The sequence below is a fragment of the Corythoichthys intestinalis genome, chromosome 1 (genome assembly GCF_030265065.1).
Source record: "Corythoichthys intestinalis isolate RoL2023-P3 chromosome 1, ASM3026506v1, whole genome shotgun sequence".
NCBI classification, from domain to species: domain Eukaryota; kingdom Metazoa; phylum Chordata; class Actinopteri; order Syngnathiformes; family Syngnathidae; genus Corythoichthys; species Corythoichthys intestinalis.
Window position 1 is genome coordinate 62,777,559 of NC_080395.1, and position 27,963 is coordinate 62,805,521.

A 27,963-nucleotide genomic window follows, 5' to 3' on the forward strand; every position below is an offset into this window, starting at 1 on the left:
GTTCTCCGGCTCAGGGTTGAGGCGCAGCCAACCCAGGAAGGATTTTTAATTAACGCTGAGCTCTGGGGAGCCTGCAGGATTGTGTGTCAGGACAGACACACCCGACTGTCTTTGGGCAGCCAACAGACAGAGACTATGCGGACACGCACTTATGTTATTATACATACTCGTGTTTGCAGTCGTGCTTTGTTCGTTTCGGATCAACACATCTCAGCTGACATCCTCCTTTAGCCTACAAGATAGGTTGTGTATAGCCTCCATAAGGAACGCGCAACATGAGTTGATGGGTCGAGCCATGCCCTCAGTTGCTCTCCTTTTCTAATACTACTGAAGTCATGCAATCAGTACAGGACTATTTGTATTATGTGGTTTAATGTGTGCATGTTTTTTTTTTTTTAATCAAGTATTTGTGTTTTCTCCTTCCTCTATACTGTGTATGTAATTGTTATAGCATTAAGCTATCTTTGAAAGCAAGAGTATGACTTGTGTGACGTTTTTTTCTTTGTGTGATTAAAGTACAATAAGTTATTGCACCTCTTTTAACATTTGTCCTGCAAGTTGAAAAACTGAATACAAGGTTTGAATGGTGATTCCGCTTCCTCTATTTTCTCCAGTGGTGAGGAAACTGCTAATGCTCAAACTACAGCAGCAAGGGCGTAGGTTTGGTCTCAACATTGGTAGGGACGATATAACAGCATAACCTGCATGTACACTTTTTGTTGAGGCTGGGACATTAATAAGGCCAAACAGATTGGGTGAACGGGGGTCAGGGCTACATTGCTGGCCAAAAGTATTGGCAACCCTGCAATTCTGTCTGATAGTGCTCAATTTCTCCCAGAAAATGATTGCAATTACAAACGCTTTGGTAGTGATATAATTATTTATTTTGCTTGCAATGAAACAACACAAAAGAGAATGAAAAAAATTTAATCATTATCATTTTACACTAAACTCCAAAAATGGGCCGGACAAAAGTATTGGTACTCTCAGCCTAAAACTTGGTACCACAACCTTTAGACAAAATAACTGCAAACGTCCGGTATCCATCAATGAGTGTCTTACAATGCCCTGCTGGAATTTTAGACCATTCTTCTTGGCCAACTGCTCCAGGTCTATTTGAAGGGTGCCTTCTCCAAACTGCCATTTTCAGATCTCTCCCCAGGTGTTCTATGGGATTCAGATCTGGACTCATTGCTGGCCACTTTAGAAGTCTCCAGTGCTTTCTCTCAAACCATTTTCTAGTGCTTTTTGAAGTGTGTTTTGGGTCATTGTCCTGCTGGAAGACCCATGACCTGTGAGCGAGACCCAGCTTTCTCACCCTGGGCCCTACATTATACTGTAAAATTTGTTGGTAGTCTTCAGTCTGTTCTGTCCACATCTAGGGAGGTTCGCCACAGTGCCATGGGCTTTACCCTTATTGATGACACTGCGCACGGTAGACACAGAACATTCAGGTCTTTGGAGATGGACTTGTAGCCTTGAGATTGCCCATGCTTCCACACAATTTTGTTTCTTAAAGGGTATTATAATACTAAGGAGCTGTGTAATATCAATAGTACTGTTATGTGGCGAGATAACAAATATTAATAAAGTTAACAAAAAAATAAATCACATTCATGAGCAATTATCGAAAATAGATCGAAAATTACGAACATTTCCGAAAGTATTCCGGAAACAGCCGAATGGGGTGGAGACGTCACAACAAGGAAACAAAAGGTCGAGGCAGGTGCTGTTTATCGACGAGAGAGTTGCGTTCATGTTTTATCAAAAAATTGCTAAAATGGTTCAAACCTGTCATGCTATGTGGTGTACAAATAGCCATTTGTCGCAATGTAGTACCCATGAGTTCCCGAACGTGAGAAAAAGAGCTAGACTACGCAGACAATGAGTAAAGTTCGTCCATGCTGAGAGGGCTAATTTTGCAGACTCAGCCTCCGACATGGCATTGCGTGGTGTGCATTTTACATGTGAAAGCTATTCGAACTATGGACAAATGAAATCAGGTTTTGCTAAGAAATTGCTGCTGAAAGCAGATGCGGTGCCCATCATACACGCGCAGCCACCTAAATGTCCCGAGATATCAAGAAAGAGGACGATGACTGGCTCCGATGAGACCACCCCAGGCAAAGCAAAGGAGGGAAATGGCCAGAGTGAGTACTCTTTTATAATAAAAAACAAATCACGCATTGGATATAGGACTGGACACATGTATAAATTATCGCTCGTAAGATATATAGAACAAATCCTCTAATCCCATTCATATTTGTGTCGGTCGGCAGAGCGAAAACCTATGATAGCACAATAAATGATCATTATTCTCTACATTACTTTATTATGCGGTCACGGTGTATCAGCTTCACAAAAAGAAATGCAAAACAAACCATTCGGTGTTTCCCACACGATCTGTTGCCTGTGTTTCATCAGTGTGATTGGTCCCCTCAATGATCCTTTCATTAGGCTGCATTGGCTTTCGTTTGGGCTCAAATTGATAACCCAAAACACCAAAGAAAGGTTCATAACTCTCCTCGTCACCATTAATAGAACGTTCATTACGTCGGATTCGTCGCTGCAACTAAAAACAAAATTGTCCGCCATCATCGCCGCCATTCAGTACCAAGCACTGAGCCGGTTGTTTCCTTGTTGTGACGTCACGCACACAATATGCTAGATTTCCGGGATCTCGGGCGTCGGTCGTTTTAGCTTGACAATCGATCCAAATTTCTATCATTTTCTTGGTGTTGCGATGTGTGTAACTCCACGAAGTGGCATGATATGAATCCAAAAGGCCTGCGTTTATGGATAAATGATGGATATTAGCATTTTCCCAGGTGTTGTAATACCCTTTGTCCTCAGACAGTTCTTTGGTCTTCTTTCTTTTTTCCATGCTCAATGTGGTACACACAAGGACACAGGACAGAGGTTGAGTCAACTTTGATCCATTTTAACTGGCTCCAAGTGTGATTTAGTTATTGCCGCAGGTGAGCAACAGGTGCTGTTAATTACACAAATTAGAGAAGAATCCCGATTTTTCAAAGGGTGCCAATACTTTTGTCTGGCCCATTTTTGGAGTTTTGTGTAGATTAATAACGATTTACTTTTTTTAAAATTCTCTTTCGTGTTTTTTCATTGCAAGCAAAATGCATGAAGATATTATCATCAAAGCATTCTTAATTCTTAATTAATCATTTTCTGGGAAAAATTTAGCATTATCCGACAGAATTGCAGGGGTGCCAATACTTTTGGCCAGCAGTGTATATTTCTCACTAATATGAACCTAATTATTTAGATAGGGTCAATGCAAAAAAAAAAAAAATCTGTTCTTTCATATGAATTAGTTCATGTGATACACCGTTCCATTCAAACCTTCGTTTTCAAAAACTACTAAAGAAACATTATGAAAACTTTTATTTGCAAATTTAAATTGCAATATTTGAACATATTAACATAAACAATAAATACACATCTGTTAATAATCTCGTAAATACCCAGGAATGCAAAAATAAAAATGTCATAAGACTACTCAAAATTGTTTAACTGAATATCACTGAGAAAAAAAAAAATCTCAGTCAGGGTATAATGAAAAATAAATAAAAACAGAGCCTTCTGTCAGGTAAAACTACTGTTTTTGTCCACAAGCATAGCTAAACTCAACAAAAAAAATGAAAACATTTTACCTCGACTATGATTATTTTAAGATAATTTGGGGAAAAAAATCTTTATATAGGCTGCAAATAAAAATATTTTAAAATAAATAATGTCGAACGTAAATGCATTTTAAATAAATGCAAGTCATCAGCCAATCAAACGTGCATTTGAGGGGAAAAAGTGGACCGGTGTTCTGTCGACTAGCGCTCTACGTCGAAGTAATCTCCCCAGTGGTGATAACAGCTTATTGTTGAACAAATCTACTTTACGTTTTGACATGTCTAATTAGATATTTTATTATATTAAATATTTAGATACTCCCGCGATAATGTCAATATTCTATCTTTAACAATAAACACAATTAAAACCTAGGCTACCCACGTTTAATGCTGATCAGACAACGTTAACGTCCTTAACGCGATTATCTCGCAATATAATGAATATTCTATTGTAGTCTTTCGTGTATATATGTAAATGCTTACAGAGATCCATGGTCGAAACGCACTATAAAATGGATATATTTTAAATATTACTCACAGCAACAACTACTGCAACGACGTCGTAGTCAAACTGGTAGATGAAGTCATGGACATTTGACACGTGATCACACCGAGGGGTATGGTTGTCGTGTGCATGCTCAGTAGCGCTTTGGATATCAATTCGACCGGGATACCCATTCGTTAGAACACCGGCATATTCAGCAAATGAAAAGGGGTAAATATAAGTCTGAACATAATGAAAATAATTCCCCGAATAATCGTAGGGTCAGTTCTATCTTTACAACATATGGGAAGACATCTGAATTACCTATACACTAGTATGCAGTATTTTACTGCATTACATTATTCATTTTCCGTGCCGCTTTCCCTCACGACTAACTCCAAATATTCTCTAATCCAAAGATCATTTCCGTGCCTTTGAAGGTATACGAGTCATGAAGTGAGACCGCACAGCCCGCAAGAACGTAAAGCTAAATGAAGATGGCAAAAATACGAACTGCAGTCTTTTGAACTGCTGACATTGAACAGGGGTGGATTAGGCAGCCTATACTTACAACAGGTGACAGGCCGGGGAGGCGAGTGCGGGGGACAATGTCATGCAGGCTGATTGGGACCTTCGCAGATTCCAAGCAAAGGCGCATATTAAAATATAAATACAACTTGCGTCATCTTTCAACAATCACATTGTGTACTCAAAAGTCTAAGTGCTGACAAAATCAGACTTGTTTTTGTGGGGTTTGTTTTATTTTATATACCAAGTTAAGAATACACACTGTCATAACATGTAAATCAGTTCCTGTGATCTTTCATGTGTTAAACATAACAAAAAGGCATTGCAAGGCAACGGTAACATCTCAACTTCAACATTAAAAGAATGAAGGATAAGAAATGATATAGACACAAAACCTAACTAGATAAATAACACTGCATCAAGAAATGTATACAGATTCAAAAGACGCCATATTTTATGTGTAAGCAATTTAACATCACATGCATTGAAAACAAGCCAGTAGCTCAGCAACAACTTTGTGATCAACACAAAATCTAAATATTAGATTTTTTGAGAGCAGTTTTGTCCAATCAGGAAACTTTTAATCTTTTGTTTTGTTTGTATGGCGCTAACATAGAAGCATCAACTATTCAGTCCATTTGTCAGGAAATGTATTATTTATTTTTTTCACATCCCACAGGTCAAAATTGTTTGAACATGTTGAATGTGGAATGATAAGTTACAACTACAATTCATTCCTCAAGTAAAATCAATATGTATAAATGTACACGTGTTGATCCTTTCACAGCTTGAGCTCAGTGAAGATCACTCATCAGTCATAAGTTACATGGGGGGTTGAGTGGCCAGAAACCCAAAGCACACACGCATTGCAATTAAACGAGGTGAAGTTGGGTGAACACGAAGCCACAGTCAATACATCAGTGTAGAAAAGTCAAGTGAGGCTCACTGAATGTGTGCCGGGACCGTTTCTCAATATGCATACTTTTATGTTATTGCGGACTTGGAAAACGTCATCAATGTCAGACCAAATACTGTCCCAGTTAAATATAAGTTCCAATCATAATCTGGAGTTAAATAAAACTCAATGAGGACAGCGAGCACATTGCTGTTCCAACTTGCCGTGTTTGATATTGAGAAATGGCCACCGTCCACCCGAACTTCTGTGCTCAGAATTTGTTTCTTTCAACTCAACTTGCCAAGTCCAGACTTAAAGATTCACAAGTTTAAGCTTGTCGTACTTTGTGTTGAGAAACGGCCACAGAGTGCATGTTGGTCAGAGGCTGCCAATGTTGGGAAAACTCTTGAGTTTCTCTGGAAAGTCGTCTTTGTAGAGAACTGGATCGGCCCGGTGCTCCACCACCTTCAGTGGCATGGTGCCAAAAACAGAAGCAAACTTGTTGATGCACTCAGATCTAGGGAGAGCAAAAACAATTTTAATGAGCAGTTCCGTTTATTTCATTAAAATAAAACATTTCAATAATTTTAATGTGCAAAAAAAATTAATGCACCCTATCCATTTTAATTTACTTTTACTCTATTTTAATTTTTAACTGGGAGGAGTGGAAGTGAGTAATCATTATTAGCCTTCTCAGTCCAACTGGATGCATTACAACACCTCAGTATGGTACAATTAATGTTCCAATATACATCAGAAAACATTTTCCATACCGTGCTTATCTGGTTTACAGGTGAGTTTCATCGAACTTTGCATTAGAGTTGGGTTATTGCTTACTAAAATGCAGGGCATGAAGAGGCAACCACACCAACACTCAAATTCACGCCAACTGACAATGTAGGACCTTCATGCATGACGTAATGCACAAATTTGGAGTTGTGGTGGAAGTTAGTGGAAGAAAAGTGCCCCCACAATGGGGAAGGCATGACAGATACGGCTGCAACCAAGGATTATTGTAATAATTTTCCCCCTTAAATTATATATGAACCAGATAGATTTATAAAAATAAACCATTCAACTTTATATGGCAGTCATTTAATACTATGAGGGGGGGGAAAATCAGCTTTAGATTTTTATTAGAGGGCATTTCTGTTTTAGTCATTTTTTATTGCTAATATTTTATTTATTTTTTAATTTACACAAAAAAAAAAATGCTGGGAAGGAAGGAGCAATAGCTAAGATTCCAGGGTAGTAGTGTGACTCGCTCAATTAAAACCTCGCATAGTTCACGCCTCCCCACCAAGTTTGATGAGCCAATGACAGATAAAATTATTGCATGCTTTACGAGTGGAACAAGAGTGCAGGAATGAAATAAATAAATGTTGAGATAAATTGAAAAAAAAAAAAAAAAATATATATATATATATATATGGCGGAAATACAGACAAGATTGGAAAAAAGTGGTTTCTGCTCTTGCAACCCTCTATTAAAAAAAACAAAAACTGCTGTATTTTAAGCCAAAAGAACTGTTGTGTTTGATAGAACAATATGTCTATATGCTGCCATAGCTGATTCAAGGCGCATTAAGCCCCCAAACTATTTTTAATTTGTCCCTTTTAGCCATGAAACCCCTGTTTACAGACATTGCGCAACCGCTTTTGTTTCAACCCAGCCATAAAAAGAATTATATTTATTATTCAAAATGTTTGTCATTTTTAGCTTACAATCATTAATCAATGTCCAATATTTCGTTTAAAAAAATAAAAAAATAATTCACTCGCATATTTTAAACTTTCAAGCAAATTGCTTCACAATGAAAAAAATGGTGTCTGTAAAAAAAAGTCACGGAAATCTACCTCATAACTATCATTTAATTGTATTTTTTTTGTTACTGTTGCATTTTCTCGATATGTTAGATGATAAATAATCGATCCAAACAAAGAACAATTGGAAGAAGAAAAAAAAAAAAAGTTTAAAAGGGTAAATATATAAAAAAGAAAATATTGACCACTACGTGATGTCTGCGATTTCTTCGTCGCGACCCTTGTTATATTACCATGTTTCATCCATGAAATCACCCAAAAATGCGGCTCTGGTCATTCACAGCTGTGTCTTGACACTCGGTGATACATGCCACATGGAGTTTTTGGATCGAAAAGAGGTAAGTACGTGATAATATCTCGTTAAAATCGTGGCGTCTTTAATTCTGCTCTAGCGTGCTCTCACTTCCAGTTAGGGTTTTTCTGTTTAAAAAAAAATTGTTTTTTTCAAAATGCCCTCCTGTTCCAAAATTTTTCTTCCCCCAGAAAATGGAGATTTTAAACTTTCCAATGAAGTATCACGCATGCATAAAGGCCAATTTTAAAATTTGGCCAAATTGGGGGTCTCAGAGCGGAACTTCAAGTCACCTGAGCGTTTTCCGCCATATATACATTGGAATAGATAAATAAATGTTGAAATAAATAAAAAGTAAAATAAATAAATAAAAAGTGAAATATATGAATAAAAATTGAAATAAATATTGAAATAGAAGCATATTAATGACACATTTAACAATTTATTTAATGGTGAATTTATTCATTTACCGTATTTTTCGGACTATATGTCGCACCTGAGTATAAGTCACACCAGCCAGAAAATGCCCAACGAAGAGGAAAAAAACATATATATGTCGCACTGGAGTATAAGTCGCACTTTGGGGGAAATTTACTGGATAAACTCCAACACATTGAACAGATTTGTCATCTTGAATGGCAATTTAAACTAAAAATACAATAGAGAACAAAATGCTGAGTAAGTGTACAGTATGATAATTAGAGCTGTCCCGACTAGTCGACATAGTCGACGTCATCGATGACGTAAATCCGTCGACGAGCACAACATCCCGTCGACGGTTAATGAAGGGTTAAAAAAATATATGCGTGGAAAGTTAGAATGTCGGATGCTCTGTTTGCAAGCGGGGAAAGCGGCACAAAGCCAAAAAAAAGCGCACCAGAGTGTCCAAAACATTGACTTATTTCAAAGAAACAAAGGAGAGTACACTCTTCTGTCCTGTCTGTTCAGTGCCAAGCTTGGCTGCGCGTCGGCCGTGAATAAACAACTCAAGCGCCTTCACGCAGTTTGTAATTTTTTTTCCCCTTCATTTTTTGTACACCAGAGGGTGCTGTCGCCTTACTAAATAATAATGTTTCATTGACAATGGGCCTATAAGTACTATTAGTATTGTTCTTAATGCTAATTGAAAGGTTTATTTCATGTTATGGTTTATTTTGATGTATAGAAAATTATATAAGGTTAAAAGGTCATAAATATATACAGTATATACAGTCATTGCACTCAAGGGAGAGATTGTCAATGATAAGGTAATAAGGTAAAGGCAATTCATATAGGCAATTCATTGATATATAAATAAGGTTTAAAAGGAAAAAGGTGAAAAGTTTTTGTTAATTTCTAATTGTGTTGCTTTATTTGTGTGCACCGTAGCTCTTACAGTGTGTTTACATCAAGGATGGAATAAAAGTTGTAAACCATCAGTTTAAGAGACCATCTTTTCAATCGGGATGCTACACTAGTTAATTCTATCAGCATTTGAACTCATTGTTTATTTGTGATTTATTATTGTTATTTACGTGTTTATTTGTACTTTAATAAATAATTTGAGTGTTCCAATATGTTTTTTGTGAATTGATAAGCGTCAACAAAAATTTCATTGCTAAATTAGTAAAAAAAAAAAAAAAAAAAACTATTATTAGATTAGTCGACTAATCGTAAAAATAGTCGGCTGACTAATCGGGAGAAAATTAGTCGTTTGGGACAGCCCTAATGATAATGCTACATGATGCATGAACAGTGAAACGCGTGGCCGGTATGTTAATGTAACATAGCTATTAAGAGTTATTCAGATAACTATAGCATAAAGAACATGCTAACAAGTTTACCAAACCATCAGTGTCACTCCAAAACACCAAAATAACATGTGAAATGATATAAAAATGTGTTAATAATTTCACGCATAAGTTGCTCCAGAGTATAAGTTGCACACCCAGCCAAACTATGAAAAAAAAATTGTGACTTATAGTCCGAAAAATACGGTAATTTTTGCACTCCTGGTCCTCCGTATACTTTCAATCGATGCGATGTGCTGCTACAAAAAAAAAAAAAAAAAAAAAAAAAAAAAAAAAATTTTGAAAGAATGGATATCAATTATTTGCTGAAAGAGGGTGCTATGCTAGTGCTGATTATGCATTTTCAATCAGAACTCAGAGGACTTTATTGCCGGTGAAGGTTCCATCTGATGCTTGATGCCATTACAGACGAACCATTAAAGGCTAGCCGTTGGTGTTTTGACGTATTTAAAGAGGATGACAGCCACAGTGTGCAACAACAACTTTGCTATGCTAGGGTAGCGCTGATCGCCGTTAACAACTAGTTCATCAAAGAGGCCTACTATGGAGAATATTAAGAGGATTTTCGACTACTACTACTACTACAAGCATAGAATATTTTTTTTCTTTGTATATGTAGAGACCCGTTTTTCGAAAAAAATATTCTAAGTTAAGTTAATTTATTGATTTCAGACTGCCTAAGACAACACGAGTGGGACCCTGACAGGCCAGTGCAGATGAATGCGCAGGACGCATTAGGCATGTTGATGGTAATTTCCTTAATAAACATATATATATATATATATATACACACATATATATACACACGTACATACATACATACATACATATACATACATACATATATATTATATATATATATATATATATTATTAAATGTTTCTGTGTAACATGGACACAAGCAACAAATACACAGCCGTACGCTATCAAGCAGAATCTAAAAAAACAGGCCTATATTTCATAATGGGGCGCAGAAAAGGAACAAGCAGTTTGCTGTAGGAAGAAAACAAAACAAAAACAAAAAACAAAATCTGAAGTGTTAATTTGAAATAACTTTACACATCGACGAAGAAGGGAATGTATGCAATACACCTATCTGTCAAATATAGCATTTTATTTCCCATTCTACGTGCACATAGATTTGTTTTATATTGTTTAAATGTGCCAGTGTTCGTGGTCCTCCCAGTCGTTACCATACGAAAAAAATTGAGTATGATCCAAAATTTTCCACTCTGAACATGATCAAAATCTAGGATCAGAAGTATAAAAGCAAACAAACATAATTAGGCAATTGCATTACCTCTCCACCATGTGCGTCTGATCCAAGGACAGCCCATCAATGGCAGTGCACTCAGGACACTTGAACTTCTTCCTGGGGGTCACCTAAAGGAAAATCACACCCACAAATGTCAGTCCACTTTCAAACTAATAAACAGTCCTGTCTGCTGAAATAAGCCTGCCACTTCCAACAGGAATGCGTGCATATAGGGGAGAACGTTGCGCCTGGACAGAGTGATGATGTATGGCTTGGCTCTGTTCGACACTCTGGCAGTAAAGGTATGTTTAGCGGACAGAAGACAGTGAAGCAAAAGACAGTACATTTTTCTGAAAGAACCTGTGCGAGATACGGTCAGACAGGGTGAAAGCGTAGGGGGTTTGCAGATTGTGATTTGGTTGCTCTGTGTGAGTGTTTCTATAAGTTCCAAGGGAAGGGAGTCTCCCCTGGCCCCTGATAAGGGAGGTTAATGAAGGACTTGAGCTTGGGCCCCTACACCTGGATGGATTGGGGGGAGGCGATGCAGCCAAGTGACAAGTGATCAGACCCAGAGATGTTGGTCTGCTCTGTCTGTCTTCACTTCCAACCACCTTTCCATGATGTTAGAACCCCCAAAGCAGCCCACACCATGAATGTACCTTTATGGGTGCTTTGCCAGTAATGTTAGCCACCAGAAAGTTCATGGCAATGTCTTCACAGTTCATGTGTGCATCCACCCAGTTCTTGATATCTCCTGGCATCTTGTATGTATACAAGTAGTTGAAGTACTGAAACAAAAAGACACATATGAAGTTCATTAGGAAGACTACAGAAGTGACAGCATGACCAAAAAGTAAAGGGGAAGGGCCACTGAGGTAAAATTAGCATCCAGCTTCAGTGAGTGTGTGAGCCGAGAGGAGTGTGATAACCTTGCCCAGTCTGCAACATTCTGCTCATCCATCACTGTAATCTTGCCTTCTAAGTCTAATGTTCAACACACAGGAAATGGCTCCCCCACGCCAACCAAATGTCATTTGATATCCACCTCATAATGAAAAATGTCCTTCTCGCTAAGGGCTACTTTTGCATCACCATCAATATTACCATTATTACTACCATGATCAACATCATTAATTACTATGGCGTCAAAACAAAAGCATGAGAAGCTCATAAGGGAAGCCTAAGAAGTGCAAAATACTGGATCACCTTGTGGTAAAAAGCAGCGCCTGTTAAGACCATGGACACCTCGTTGGTCCACTCTGACTCGTATTTCCACTTTCCCATCTCATGGTCCCAGAGATGCAGACGGCCCGGGTAACCCACAAGCCTGTCAGGGAACTCCCTCCATACCTGTGGGAGGTGTTAGGATAGAAGGTCAAATCAACAAAAGATAATTCAAATAGGGCTGCAGCTATCGAATATTTTAGTAAACGAGTATTCGACTGAAAATTCTATCGATTAATCAGATAAAACATTTTTTCAGGTAAAGAGCATTTAATAAATATACATGAGAAAACAAGACATTTCATCTAATATTGAACCATTTTCAGTCAATCAATGTCTTTTTTGTCTATGTACATTGTTGAAAACAGCCAACAATTAATCTCAGATGTGACTAGGAAAAAAAAAATTAATTCACTGCTTTGACTCAAAAAACGTCTAGATCTTATAAAAAAAAAAAAAAAAAAATCTTATTTCTTACCAAAAAATGTCATGACGCTTGATAACACACATCACTTAAAAGTTGTGTTTTTCCCCATGTGTTTCAATTGAATTTCCATTTGTGTCAACCTATTTCTAACTTCTAGTTAAGTTTTAAGTTAGTCTAAACTGTAAGTCCTGATATGATTATGAGTTTTTGCAGTGTTCAAAATAAATGTATGATACTTGCTGTATTGGACCACATTAGGGACCAATGCTACTAGGAGTTTTATCCATCACTGACTACTGAGCTAAAATTGACAGTTAGCTTTATTATACTTTTATTTTAGACACTCATCACTCTACAGCCATACAGCGCCATGTTTTACAGATTATATAAAGCCTGTATGTAAGACAGGTTGGCCATGCATCGACAGTAATCATACTTAATAAAAACCTAGCCCTCCACAGGGCTAAAGTTACGTGAGCAAGGGACAGTAACGTTAATCCTATTTATTAGCGCTTAGAAGTCTACTGCTTTAAGATGGAGGTTGTTTACTAACGCCGCCCAGTCTGTCATTTCGCATCTGGTTCTATATACATGCGATATCTATGAGACGCATCAGACGCTACCTGCCACCACCGTAGCATCATGCGGGTGTAGTTTTTAGCAATGGTTGCATAGTTTGTAGCGGCTGTCAGCTGCAGTTAGGTATTATTGCTTCTTTCTCTATGCACGTGACGTCTGCGCGTTGTCCCGCATTAAAAGTAGTCGGGGCAAAACGTGATGCTTAGAGCTGGCAAAATAAAATGATTCCTCGAGGCGAGTAAAATCACTTGGATCAGTTTTTAAACTCGAGTTGGTCAAGTATTCGTTTCAGCGCTAAATTCAAGTAGGTCTTAAATAAATGAGTATAACTAAGGCCCTATTTACACAGAGATGCTCTGACCAAATCAACAGAAAACGCCCCATTACAGCTTTGCGTTCACACCATTATAGTGTGGCAGTAGGAGTTAGACCGTTCACCTGTTGCCACTTTGGGCTAATTAGCCCAGGATGCCAATCAGATCGTAGACCCCTCCTATATAAAGGAGGGGATCTATCTTGAGTCCATCAATTACTCTTTGGTCTAGAGGTCTCCCACAAGCGATTGCCTCACTTATGCTTCTGTCAGCTGCCAGCTGGGTAAGAATGTGCATGGTTGTGACTTTTTGTTAATGTTGCGCTAAGATACACCGATCGCTTCAGTGTTGCGGCGGTTAGCGAACATCTCCTCCTGCTGCTGTCAGCGTAGATGTGTCACACCTGGCACGATTGGTGTGAGACAACCAAATTGCAGACATTCTAACTGTCATGCGGGACCACTGACACTGATCGGTATGTATGGCCTCTTTTTAAACTTTTTAGGCCAGGTTTGGTTAATGTGCGTTCCTTTTTAAATTTTCTCTTTTTAGCATGAAGTGATTGCGGGCTGGCCATGTGACGTGGCCACAGCCGATCTCGAGACACTGCTGCTTTGCTTCCCATCATTTTTCGTTTACTTCACTCTTCCGCGTTGGGCGGAGCGGACATCATCGCGGTGCCGGGCGAACGTCACCGCTATACGGAGCAGACGGGTCGCATGAAGCGCACTGCTCTACCGTCCAATCGGAACTGGTAGCACCTGGACGGTACCTTCGGGCAGGCCCTCGAGGCCGTTGTCTATTTTCCCACCGTTTAGTTTGGAACATTTATTTCATTGCTATTGTTATTTGTTTATCACTGTTTGTTCTATTTTCAGGGCTGAGGACTTAACAGTGGGTGTGGCGTTCGGGTGGTGGCGACCTCGGGTTGCTGTGAATTCTTGTGTTAGGTTTGGTTTTGTTTGCTGTGTGTTGGGGTTCGCCCCACCGCCGGTTCTGGGTCCCGCCACTGGTAAGACCCAGCCCCGTGAGTTTGTCAAACTATTTTTGGAGTCTTTTTACTTAGTCGCTTTTATTCTAGTTATTTATTGACAAAATAAAGAATTGTACCATTCAGAATCCCGCCTCTTGCTCCCTCTGTAGCACGAACTTTGGTGCCTTGATACCTCTTTCTTAAAAAGTATTTATTTTCCCTGGAACAAAATCCAGGGTGGCATTGTTTGGGGAATTTTAAATAAATTTTTAAACCCCCCCCACACACACACACATGTTGCCACATTCTGGCGTTGTTGGCAGGACGCTACATTGAGAGCAAAGGCTTGGTTTATTTCATTCCTTCGTTGGTTTTGTATGAGGGTGCCTTTTAATTTCGTGAAGCAAAGCAGCAGTCGGTCTCGTGTGTTGTTTTTTCTTTTTTTTTAAACATTTGTTTTTATCTGTGGTTGGAACGGTAAACCTTACCACTCATATATATATATATATAATTTTTTTTCCTTTTTAAACTGTGCCGCTATGGAAGGCGAAACACAAAATATTAAATGTGATGGTTCACTTTATTTCCCCCTATGTCATTGTTTGCATATTATCCTCATTAAATGTTTGAAAACCTATTAAATTTTGGGTGGTTTTAGTTAAAGCAGACACTGTTTTTCATCTGTGTGATTTTGACAAAGATTAGATCACATTTGATGGTGATTTTATGCAGAAATGTGAGAAATTCTAAAAGGTTCAGATAATTTCTCATACCACTGCATTTATGCCAACCTGTAGTATTCATCGTTCTAACAAAAAGGTAGAGGACACAAGTATAGTAAACTGTCGTGAGGCTGATTAAAAGCATCGCAACTTACTGTACTGTTTCTAATAGTATGTAATTCTCTTTAAACTGGGAACAATTTGATCAAATTGCTTTTAAATGCATTCAGGTGAGGGCAGGGGACACTGGTAGGCTCTGAGCTTGTCATCATTCCTCACTCATTAAAGATGATAAGCAGTTAGTCAAAGCCTTGCTATGAGACTAATCTACTTCAATAAGTTGAAGCCCCTCTGATCATTCGCAAGTAGTTAGTGGCCCTTTCAGACCAACAGTAAAAACATACGAATAATCTTATTAACAAGTAACCCCTATTCGTCATACATCGATGTGTGTAGTACAGGTATTTAAGAAAAACAAAGTTTTTCTGACTATAATGTATACAGTATATCAATATAATTTAAATGTGCACCTTACGGAGCATTTATTTGAAATACATAAGGTGGAGTACGTGTGTTATTATATGGCATTGCATTTGAATTTTATTATTTTATCATTTTTCATGAACCAGGTGAAAAAACTTTTTTTTTTTCCCCCAATATTTGTTTTGGTCACTGTTCAAATTGTGATGTGACGTCATATTTGTTTTTTACCTGGATTGAACATTGCAAAGAAAATATATAGATGTATGTACTGTATGTATGGATGTGTGGGTGGATGTATGTAAGGATGTATACTAGTAGATAGATGGGATCTGACTGGTTCATATCGCCCAGTCCTAGTTGAGTCTCATCCTAAAGTTGAGGCACAATTATTTTCACAGCAAAAAAATTGGGATGGTCTGACATACTTGGTCCTAATGTCATGTTTTTTTTTTTTTCCTGAACCCCTAGTGGAGGTTGTCAAACTGCTTACCTCATAGCCAAACTGTAGTTCATCCGATGTCAACATGATGATGTCGTCATCGATGGCCAGAACAGCTTCAGTCTCGATTTCATCGTAGGGGAAAAAGCGGTTACTGAGCTTGTTCTCTTTCGTGCGCACAACTTTGAGAGGCACACCGATCTTCGGCCAAAGAGATTCTGGCAAAAGAATAGCAAAACAATCCTTTTGCTTGCATTTTAAAATAGGATAGTTTACGTAGCGACCTGACAATAGGCCCCCACAGAAACCAGGTTAATATTTTGCAATGACTGCGTAGGCTTTTAGAGCATTCCTCTGATGGTCATCTGTGAGAAGAGGGGTGGGGGAAAAATGTTCTCGGAGCAAAATACACACACGCCACATTATTAGGACATATTTAATGTCAAGTCATTGACTCGGTTTCCCTCGCACCCGGCAATTCTATTGGGTGATTCACCGAATAATTATTTTGTCATTTTTTCCGCTCCGCATACGAAGGAATGTAGTGGATTATGGTTTAGGCATGAAAACCTCATGCTTACACTTTTATTTATTTATTTTTTTTAAAAAAATTTATGGAGACATCCATACGCTTTGTATTACGCAAACATAACTATCCTATGCGAACAGGTCCTGTCAGTGGCATTTCCGGTAAGTGGCAGAATCGCGACGACACTGCATTACGATTCTGCTCTCTGCTGGCAGCATTGCACTCCAATTTGCATTTGTAATTGAAAAACACTTTAGAGTAAAACAATTTAGCTTTTATCATGGGAATATTTTACACCACTGTAACACACACTGTGTATCCCCTAAATAATTCTGTTAAAAGGGGGAATCAGACTCTGAGCAAGCAACGTTAGATGACTAATGTCGAAAGAATTGGGAGGAAAAGCAGCTATGTTAAGAAATCCAGTTTCTCTTTCGGTCTCCCATGTTGTCGTACTTCTTCCATTATTTCGGCTATTCTTTTGAGCTCAGCCATTCAGTTTGCATGGATACTGGTAAACGGACAAATCTAATTATGTTGACTTTCTCAACTGAAATATTGGGTGAATCAACACTTCAGTTATGAATAACATTGAAACTTTGGCTTGTTGTGTTTTGCAGAGATTCTCATCCAAAATGTAGCATGTATACATACATTAGCAAATAAGGCCGTTTCAAACTAGAGCAGCCTAGTGTGAAGGGTTCAGCGGTAAAACATTCATTGTGTATGTGGTAGGGGACTTCTAGGCAAGAGTGAGAGGTGAGTAGGGGTGTGACAAAATACGGAAATGGTGATATATCATGATACTTTGCATCCCAAAAGGTTATCGATACGCTCATGCCAAAAGTCGAGATTTTGTTTTAAAAAGGTGTCAATGTTAAAAAAAATAAATAAATAAATAAAACAAAACATAAAAAAGGAACCAGCAAGTTGCTACCAAAATCTTCCACCGTAATAGTGTCTCAGGTAACACTGTGGCTACCATTGACGGCATTTGACGCCCAATTCATTAAGACTGGGATGGGCGAATGAACGTTCGCTCATTCGAAACCAGAACATTAATTTACTCTTTCCGATTTTTGGGGTATTTACAGGTCAATTTCTGTTCATTATAGAGCATTTACAGGTCACCTTCTGTTGAGTTTGAGTCACTGCTATTCATTTGGGAGATTACCGGGTCACTTCCTGTTCTGTAACCCAAAATCAACAGAAAATGACCCATAAAAAACCCCAAAATCAACAGGACATCACTAAAAATCAACTAAATGGCCCAAATTTACCTCCTTGCCTGGCATTGGCTGCCACCAACAGAAATACAAGTGGGAGCAGTTCATTCACTGCCACCCTCTCAGTTCAAATGGATTGGACGTCTACTAGTGATAAACTTACAGCAGAAGGATGAAGATAGCTTGTTTTTCCGAATGTTAAATGTTTTGTAGAATATCCTAGAATGATTTCCTGACCAATGTATCGATAATCGTTGTATCGCCATATCGTGAGATCATGAGCTTTGTATCGCAAATCGTATCGTATCGTGAAGTACCAATAGGTTCTCACCCCTAGCAGTGAGCGGCCATTTTGGGAGGAACAGTAAGTATGAATGAATTTGCGCTGAAAGGTGTGACGCCGCGCTGACGACCACAACGCATTCAATTGCACAAGGGTAGGCGTACTGTGGCATCAGGCTGTTTCGGCGGACGGCTATACGCAAACCACGGCCAACGAAACATTGATAAATGCGCTTTTTTAAAGTTTCACAAGTTTTGGGACTCGAAAAATGACTCTCATACCTCTCCTTGCTAAGCTAAAAGGTACCTCGATGTGCATTTGTGTGGAAATGTAGTTCACGAACAACAAAAAAATAATTATTCACCTTCTCACCGAAACTAGTAAAACTGCTACAAGTAGTAAGGTATTATAATGCCCTCTACACCTTGAAATAGGAAAAGTTGCAGTTTTCTTATGCAACAATGAAAAATAAACGCATTGGTGCTTGGGACTATAGTAAATATGCTTGCCACTTTTCACTTCCTGACAGCGTCTATGTCAGGCTACGTGGCGCCTCCTGTTTTGCGCTTGCCGTGGACCGCTCTTCTAACTGGGCTGACCCTAGTGGGAAAAGGCCTTTACATCATTTACCTCCTTTACAACATGAGTTATAGTGGTATGAAAAAGTATCTGAACGTTTTGGAGTTTCTCACATTTCTACATAAAATCACCATCAACTGTGTTTTGATCTTGGTCAAAATCACACAGATGTAAAATCAGTGTCCGCTTTAACTAATATCACCCACACATTTATAGGTATTTATTTATCATATTTTCATAAGGATAGCATGCAAACAATGACAGAAGGGGGAAAAGTAAGTAAGTGAAACCTCTGAGACTTAGGGGCCGTTTACATGGTGACTCTCCGAGAATAGAAAAATTTCCAATTTATTATTTATATGGTTCCGTCTCCATTCGAACAATGTTGCAATTCCGCGTGAAAACGATGTAGTATTCATGCCAGGCCCTAGGGGGCAGTGCAGATTTACAAGGCAACAGCCAATGATGTACTTTGACCAACAACCTCCTAAGCCCGGAAGAGAACATACCCGCCCACTCCAATTAATGGCATTTTTCTTTTGCTCCAAAAGGCACAAAAATGGAAACATTCAACATATTTAGATTAAAAATATTATAAAAACAGTAAATTAAAGCTGACGTTCCCCCATATTTGCGGTTTTTAATGTTTAGTAGCACCGCTGCGCACGCCCAATGTCATATTTGGGAGTGCTGACGTTATCGGCGCGGGGGCTTTCCACTGATATGGATGTGGAGCAAGCCCCCGCAATCGAACACTTCCACTGTGGGTGGTTTTAGTTAAAGCAGATACTGTTTTTTCATCTGTATGATTTTGACAAAGGTCAGATCACATTTGATGGTGATTTTATGCAGAAATGTGAGAAATTCCAAAAGGTTCAGATAATTTTTCATACCACTGTAGGCCTGCAAGTCTTGTTGTGAGTAAGGGGGGGAAGAAAAAACTTTCCTTGTACTTGACAGAGACCTAAGTGTATGACCTGTCAATGGCCCCTCATTAATTCTAATGGGTCACACCACTTCAGCCAGGCGCCGCTGACGCTGTCGATGAAAAGGTGCGTGCAGGCACGTGAAAATTTCAAAGTCTTCCAGCAACTTCATTATATCAATCAACCAGGGTGGATTTGAGTTCTCGTCAATACCACACACACTGTATGTAAATAGAATTAGTAAGATTCCTTTTCACACACATTTTATTGCACACCTGACATGAAGACGGGTAAACTCTCCATGTGGACGCATGAATGCATATATCTACTCATTACTCACCCTCAGGAGGACTCTTGTTCTGGTTATTCCACACCACCAGGAGCTTAGCCAAGCTAGGAACTTTGGAAATTTCTGTGATGACTCGGAAAAGACTCTCGACACGATCGTACGTCAGCACCACTGCTGTGAACCCAGGTGCTCTCGGTGGAATAAGTGGTAAGAAGAGAGGGCTGTTCACACTGGACCACTTCTAGACAAGTCAGAAAGCAAAATCACACATGAGCAACTCAGTATTGCATGTTGATACCAAAATTTGACAGGAAAAAATGAATAGCGTGTTTTTCCTATGATTTATAACACCTCAATGACTCCCTTCCCAAAACAGTGACATCACCTGCAGTAGTTTCCAGATGATACATTTTATTGCAAGAATCTTCTAATCATATTTTTGAGGGGCAAACACACATTGGCAATAGAAGCAAGAAATCATGACAAGAAAGAAGACTAAATGTGAATTTGCAACAAGGCTGGAAGTCTTGTCAAAAACACCTTTCAGCCTTGTTATGGTCAAGTAATGGGGGCATAAACCAGGAGACAACAGGAATTAAGAAAAAGCAAGTGATCAATGTTTGCCTGGTAGCAAACTGACTGAATTCAAAGCTTTACTCCTCTTTCATTGGTCCCCATTAAAATGGCCAATAAAGTGTGGTACTTGCAATGACCCTCCATGCAAGCTTTTTTGATTATCATTATTATAAGCATTATTTTTACATGTTAATTTAAAAATTCAAATCATTAAAAAATAAACCGAAATTACATACATCTGATCCACCCCCCCAAAAAAGTTTTAATTTCGTAACAACGCATTTTTAACATGCCCCAAAAATCTTTCGCACACTTGAAGTCCAAAAAGTGCAGTCCTCCATACGATATCACAGTGCCTTCTACAGCAACAACCCAAAACAAAGACAAACATGGAGTTTTGTTTTCTTTTAAATACAACATGCAATACCAATGTGCCAATAAAAAGCCCCCTGATTGGCATAGGGCAGGAAATATTTTTTTAACCAATGCGTATATGACACACATTCATTACAAACACAACTAAGGTTATTTGTAAAACTCAATCAACTGGATTAAAAGGCATCTGTAGTTCACTCTTGACAGAGATAAATTAATTATCTTTGCTGACCAAAACAAGTTCGAGAAATTGGTCACCTTAAAATTACACAGAATACATAAAAATATTTTTATTTATCGTAATTTACAAAGCTTGCATCTCATTCTAAGAGTGAGACTGGCATGCCAATGATTAAAAAATAACAAGCAATGTTTGCCGCTTACAGTACATAATGCAATATTACACAGGTACAAGCTCAATTCTCGAACTGCATTGGCTAACCTCTAAGATATACAGTGGGGCAAATAAGTATTTAGTCAACCACCAATTGTGCAAGTTCTCCTACTTGAAAAGATTAGAGAGGCCTGTAATTGTCAACATGGGTAAACCTCAACCATGAGAGACAGAATGTGGAGGGAAAAAAAACAGAAAAACATATTGTTTGATTTTTAAAGAATGTATTTCCAAATTAGAGTGGAAAATAAGTATTTGTTCACCTACAAACAAGCAAGATTTCTGGCTGTCAAAGAGGTCGAACTTCTTCTAACGAGGTCTAACGAGGCTCCACTCGTTACCTGTATTAATGGCACCTGTTTTAACTCATTATCGGTATAAAATACACCTGTCCACAACCTCAGTCAGTCACACTTTAAACTCCACTATGGTCAAGACCAAAGAGCTGTTGAAGGACACCAGAGACAAAATTGTAGACCTGCACCAGGCTGGGAAGACTGAATCTGCAATAGGTAAAACGCTTGGTGTAAAGAAATCAACTGTGGGAGCAATTATTAGAAAATGGAAGACATACAAGACCACTGATAATCTCCCTCGATCTGGGGCTCCATGCAAGATCTCACCCCGTGGCGTCAAAATGATAACAAGAACAGTGAGTAAAAATCCCAGAACCACACGGGCGGACCTAGTGAATGACCTACAGAGAGCTGGGACCACAGTAACAAAGGCTACTATGAGTGACACAATGCGCCGCCAGGGACTCCTATCCTGCACTGCCAGACGTGTCCCCCTGCTGAAGAAAGTACACGTCCAGGCCCGTCTGCGGTTTGCTAGAGAGCATTTGGATGATCCAGAAGAGGACTGGGAGAATGTGTTATGGTCAGATGAAACCAAAATAAAACTTTTTGGTAGAAACAAAGGTTCTCGTGTTTGGAGGAGAAAGAATACTGAATTGCATCCGAAGAACACCATATCCACTGTGAAGCATGGGGGTGGAAACATCATGCTTTGGGGCTGTTTTTCTGCAAAGGGACCAGGATGACTGATCTGTGTAAAGGAAAGAATGAATGGGGACATGTATCGAGAGATTTCGAGAGAAAATCTCCTTCCATCAGCAAGGACATTGAAGATGAGACGTGGCTGGGTCTTTCAGCATGACAATGAACCCAAACACACAGCCAGGGCAAGAAAAGGGTGGCTTCGTAAGAAGCATTTCAAGGTCCTGGAGTGGCCTAGCCAGTCTCCGGATCTCAACCCCATAGAAAATCTGTGGAGGGAGTTGAAACTCCGTATTGCCCAACGACAGCCACAAAATATCACTGCTCTAGAGGAGATCTGCATGGAGGAATGGGCCGAAATACCAGCAACAGTATGTGAAAAGCTTGTGAAGAGTTACAGAAAACGTTTCGCCTCCGTTATTGCCAACAAGCGGTACATAACAAAGTATTGAGATGAACTTTTGGTATTGACCAAATACTTGTTTTCCACCATGATTTGCAAATAAATTATTTAAAAACTAAACAATGTGATTTTCTTTATTTTTTTCCATATTCTGTCTCATGGTTGAGGTTTCCCCATGTTGACAATTACAGGCCTCTCTAATATTTTCAAGTGGGAGAACTTGCATAAGTAGTGGTTGACTAAATATTTATTTGCCCCACTGCAAAAAGCCTTACAGTCAAAAAGTGAGAAGATTTGGGCAAATTTATTGAACACATGTTCCTCACCTTTTTAAATTGTTTTAAGATCCGTAGTCAATAAAAAAAACTAAACAAAAAAACAACGGACACATTTTTAAAAACTCAATTGATATAGACACTGAAAGGACGCCATAACAAGCACTAATTTACTTTTTAAGATGATTATCAATGTGGAAAAAGTTTCAATTTACCCCATAGCTAATTGATAGCCAAAACAGTTGCATGGACCAAAACATCTTAAAGCCTGAGAGGCCTCAACCTTAAAAGTAAACCCTTTACTCACAAGTCCTAAACAAAAAGCAGCCTGTCCTTCATTCTGAAAACCCAGTTTAACAGCACCAGCAGTTCTGGCAAATGTGTTTTCAATTACCAGCCTAAAAGACTACACAAGGTGAAGGGGGCCGGGAGTTCTTGGGCTGATTTATTTTGTGTTGCGTTCAAGTTCTTCTGAACAAATGTTCAGTCAGAGTGTTGATCCCTAAGAAACCACCTCCTATCTCAAGACAGGAACAGGCAAAAAAAAAAAAATAAATAAATAAATAAATAAATCTGTCCCGTGACACCATGAAACTCTGGTTCGTGACAAATTTAAAGGAAACATTTTGTGAAGAAAGCAACTGTCTATTATCCCGTTCCTATAGCACACGTGTCAAACTTGGTTCAAAGAACAACTCATAAAAGAAACAGACCCTTCTCTCATATTGATATAGCTCAAAAGCTACAGACTAGAGACAAGAGACTACGTAGGCTGATTAACAGCTCCAAAGAGATGGCTGTATTGCCAAACTGTGTGCAACCACAAACTTTCACAACCACATGAATGCTAAACACCCCTCCTATCATTCACAAACAGACTGCCTCAAACATGCAAGACATTTTTTTCCCACCGCAATGGAGGCATCCTCCTCATGCAGAACTACTGCTGAGCAAGTTGGGTGTATATCAAACTCAAAGACACTGTTTGAGTGGTGCTACATAAAACACAATGGAACAGACGTTTTGTCTGAATGTTCCTGGGCTGTTTCACAGGCGCTATTGACTTCATGAAATATTAAAAAATGGGGGTTATGCAATTAAATACTTTACTGTTGTTTCAAAATAATCTGGAAAGGTTAATGTGTTTGTCTGTTTGTATGTAGGACATATTCAAGTAGGAATATGCACTGCTATTTTTAACAGCAAAACATCCCTTTATCTTAACATTCAGTAAATGATTTACATTTTTGTTTTTAAGTGGAATAAAAAGTGCATTGCATTCAATGTAACTAGGTAAGCCTGTCGCAATATGCAATAAGTCAATTTATCGCACTATAAATAAAAATGAGGGCAGTAACTTTCCCGGCTGCGATTTATCGCCGCGTGCATACATTTGTGCGTGCGTGTGCTGCGTGCACTCGGCACATGTGCGTGTTGATGGCATATGAGACTCCAGTTCCTTTCACAGATGTTTATTGGTCATCAAGACGCCGTAAAATTCAAGTTCATATTAAACATTGTATAACGTTAGCATTGCTACACTGAGGCCAATGGAAAAAAGACAATGTGCTAACCACTTTAGCCTGCTATAAGACATTGGCAGTCTTATCCAAAACGCAAAATTGCGATTAAAAGGTGACACATCCAACATGAAAAATCGCTTGTTAACAGCATTTGCAAACGATAAAAAAATAAATAAATAAAATCTATTGACACCACATGACACCACATGCATGACGAAAAGAGAAGTGCACTTTTTTTCTTTTAATTCTTTACGGCGTATAAAGCTTAAGGTTAACGGCTTAAGAAATGTATGTCCAGTAAACACTTCAAAATAAAAGCAGGTCATGTTCAACATGTAAAGATTCCTGGAGTATATTTCACATACTTCAGATTCTACACTTAGAATAGCTTTAAAATGACAACCATTATGAAAAATCTGATTGATTGGCAATGAATAATTTAGCTTCAAATTTGCTAACTTGCAATTTGCAGATGACAGTCATTTTGAATCATTTAAAACACTTTTGATGGCCTCTAATTGGCAGATAAAAAAAATAGCATTGGTTTCTCACCAATGTCATATTCTGCACTTAGCTGGCTTTCAAATGACTCGTACATTGTGTGTGTATATATGTGTGTGTGTAGTTAAAAAAAAAAAAAAAAAATTAATAATATTTATTACTTTTAATATAGTTTGTTTTATTAAAGAATAACAATTTATTGCATTTGAATGGGTGATTTATTAGGATGTATTTTCACTACATTGGTGCTTTAATTGGATAAAAAATTATTGACAATAATATCGAATATCGGCAATAATTTATGAGACAATATATCGCCTACTAAAATTTGTTATCGCGACAGGCCTATAACTAGGTATATGGAAATAAAAGCTTTACAGATTATGAGTTATGCAATTAAAACCCCAATTTCAAAGAAGTTGGGACGTTGTATTATACTAATAAAACAGAAAACTGATTAGAAAATCATGATTAACCTACATTTAATTGAATACACTACAAAGACAATATATTTACTGTTCAAACTATTGTTTTGATCAAATAATCATTCACTTAGAATTTCATGGCTGTAACACATTCCAAACAGGCTGTGACCGAGGGCAAAAGAGACTGAGAAAGTTGAGGAATGGTCATCAAACACCTGCTTGAAACATTTCACAAGTAAACTGATTTGGAATAGGTGGGAGCCATGATTGAGAATAAAAAGAGCTTCTCTGAATTGTTGTCATTCACAGGCAAAGTATGGAGCGGGGTTCACCTCATTGAGAACAAGTGCGTAAGAAAACAGTCAAACAGTTTGAGGACAATGTTCCTCACCATAAAATTGCAAGAAAATTAGGGATTTCATTATCTACGATCTATAATATCAAAAGTTTTAGAGAGTCTGGAGACATCACTACATGTAGGGGCAAGGCAAAAAAAAAACAATCACTACATGCCCGTGACCTTTGATCCCTCATCAAAAACAGATATCAATGTGTAAAGAATATCACCTCATGGGCTCAGAACACTTCAGAAAACTATTGTTGTCAGTAAATAAAGTTCGCTGCTACATCCGCAAGCGCCATTATTTAAAAAAAAAAAAAATCAACAAAAGCCATCCATCAACAACACCCAGAAACGCCACCGGCTTCTCTGGGCCTGAGCTAATGAAAGACGGATGATGCAAAGTGGAAAAAGTGTTCTGTTGTCCGAAGAGTCCACATTTTAAATTGCTTTGGGAAATTGTGGACGTCATGTCCTTGGGGCCAAAGAGGAAAATAACCAGTAGGAAGTGTCATGGATGACAAATTCAAAAGCCAGAATCTGATTTGGTGCTGCAACGATTAATTGATTAACTTGAGTAATTCGATTAGAAAAAAGCTCGAATTAAATGTTGCTGCTTCAAGGATTCGTTTAGTTAGTGTGACGTTGTAATGGTTTGTTTTGAATGTATTGCATTTAATTTTTATTGATTTGAGTGGATAGACTGCTCTCTAGCGGGCAACAGTGAACATGCCATAACTCGTTTTAACATGGCTGAATCCATGCTCCCTGTTAAGACCAACATAAGGTATGTTTTTGTTTGCACTAATATGGTTGTTTATGCTTTTGTTTTTTTAGTTTAAAAGTATATTTCTCAGTTTTTTTTATGGAGATATGTTTGAATGATTTGTAAGAGCATTGTAAAAAAAATGTTAGCATTATTTAGCATTTAAGCTAGCAGACTTTATATTCGCAAGTTAGCCAATTGTTCTTTTGTAGTACTTTGATCCTCATTTATTATTTTTTTGTTTACGTATACATGTATTTTATTTTTAAATGCATTTATTGCCCTTGTGAAATGAAAGTGCAATTCTGCCTTGTTTGGAAAAAAAAAACTAGGGATTTTTATCTTGTATTCACATTTAATGCTCTTTTGAAAGTGCAAATTGAAAGTGCAAGTGGAGCTTTTGTTTTGCATCTCCTAAAATTTATTCTGCAACGCATTAAATGTTCCTTAATCTGATTACTCGATTATTCAAATTTACTAAAGTAGATTAATTGATTACTTGAATAATTGATATCTGCAGCCCTAGTTTTTTTCATTTTGGAGTCCAACAATTGTTGGGCATTTGTTTTTATTTTAAGAAAAAAAAAGTCCCTAAAAGCAGAAGGAAAAAAATGGCACTAAATTTTATTCGGCCGCCTTAAAGACTTTGGCTATACTTCGAAGTGAACTTAGTCAATCATGAACAAAAGGAAGAAAAACATGGTACAACAGTTACATGTCCAAGAGGTTAAGCTCTTTCAAACTGATGAAAAGACAGGAAGAAAACCAGTGAAACTGGCTGCCAAGAGGCCTACAGCAACATTAAAGTCATTGCAGAGTAGTGTTGGCAAGCACTGGTTGTTTACCACATGTGACAATGATCTCTTTTCTTCATTCTACAAAGAAAAAAGTAGGCTCTGCAATATCTTTTCAAAAACATATACACTCTTCCAAGAGTGTGTGTGTGTTATGGTTCGATGAGACTGAGCTTAAACTTATCATATTCGTTAACTGCACATACAGTGTAAATAAAAGTAGACCATATGCAGTGACGCATGGTGACAGTAGTGTCATGTTGAGGGAGTTTTTCTGAAACTGGGGTTTGAGTCACAGCTCACGACGGAGTCATTTAGTCTCCAAACATCAGAGTAGTCTAGCACTCAAACCTTAAGTATCTAGAAGAAAGCTGAAAAGAACATTTCAGGCATGGCAATGACCGAAAGCATGCATCCGTTTTTTTTTTTTTTTTTTTTTTTTTTTTTTTTAAATGGCTTTAGATTGCTTACAGATTTGGAGCATCTTTTCAAAAACCCCAAAGTTAAATTGTGCATTGCTGACAGAACTTTGTTTTCATAGTTGGTGTGAAAATAAAATGATACCAATAAGCAGAAGTAAAATTTCTTTCCTGCTTTTCATATCTAAAAAAATAGGTCTTTTTTATCAGGATGAATACAAACATTAAGACTGCAGAGTTACATACCACAGCAGTTGGATTGTTCCACTGCTCATATGTACGCGCGGCATATGGGTAGATGCGATCATTGATGATCTGGAGTGTAGTCAGGCCGATGACCTTCATGGAGCTGAAATAGGCTTCCCAGAACCAGCGGGCCTACAAACAAATGAAAGAGAGCACAGAATCCTTCAAATTTCATGCAGATTACATAAAATTATAGTAAAAGTTTGTTTTTGTTTTTTTGTTAA

At 38.1% G+C, this 27,963-nt stretch overlaps 1 protein-coding gene across 1 annotated transcript in view; it reads right to left on the reverse strand.

The window, feature by feature from the left end:
• Positions 1-3,542: 3,542 nt before the first annotated feature.
• The window catches only part of ext2 (exostosin glycosyltransferase 2), a 52,099-nt gene continuing 27,678 nt past the window's right edge, over positions 3,543-27,963 (reverse strand). Inside the window, exons 9-15 of the mRNA XM_057850406.1 lie at positions 27,740-27,871; positions 19,756-19,945; positions 15,924-16,090; positions 11,918-12,061; positions 11,371-11,499; positions 10,757-10,839; positions 3,543-6,068 (exon numbers count right to left, since the gene is read on the reverse strand). Coding sequence (XP_057706389.1) covers positions 5,930-6,068; positions 10,757-10,839; positions 11,371-11,499; positions 11,918-12,061; positions 15,924-16,090; positions 19,756-19,945; positions 27,740-27,871 — 984 coding nt within the window. The 3' untranslated portion in view covers positions 3,543-5,929. The remainder of the gene's footprint in view (positions 6,069-10,756; positions 10,840-11,370; positions 11,500-11,917; positions 12,062-15,923; positions 16,091-19,755; positions 19,946-27,739; positions 27,872-27,963) is intronic.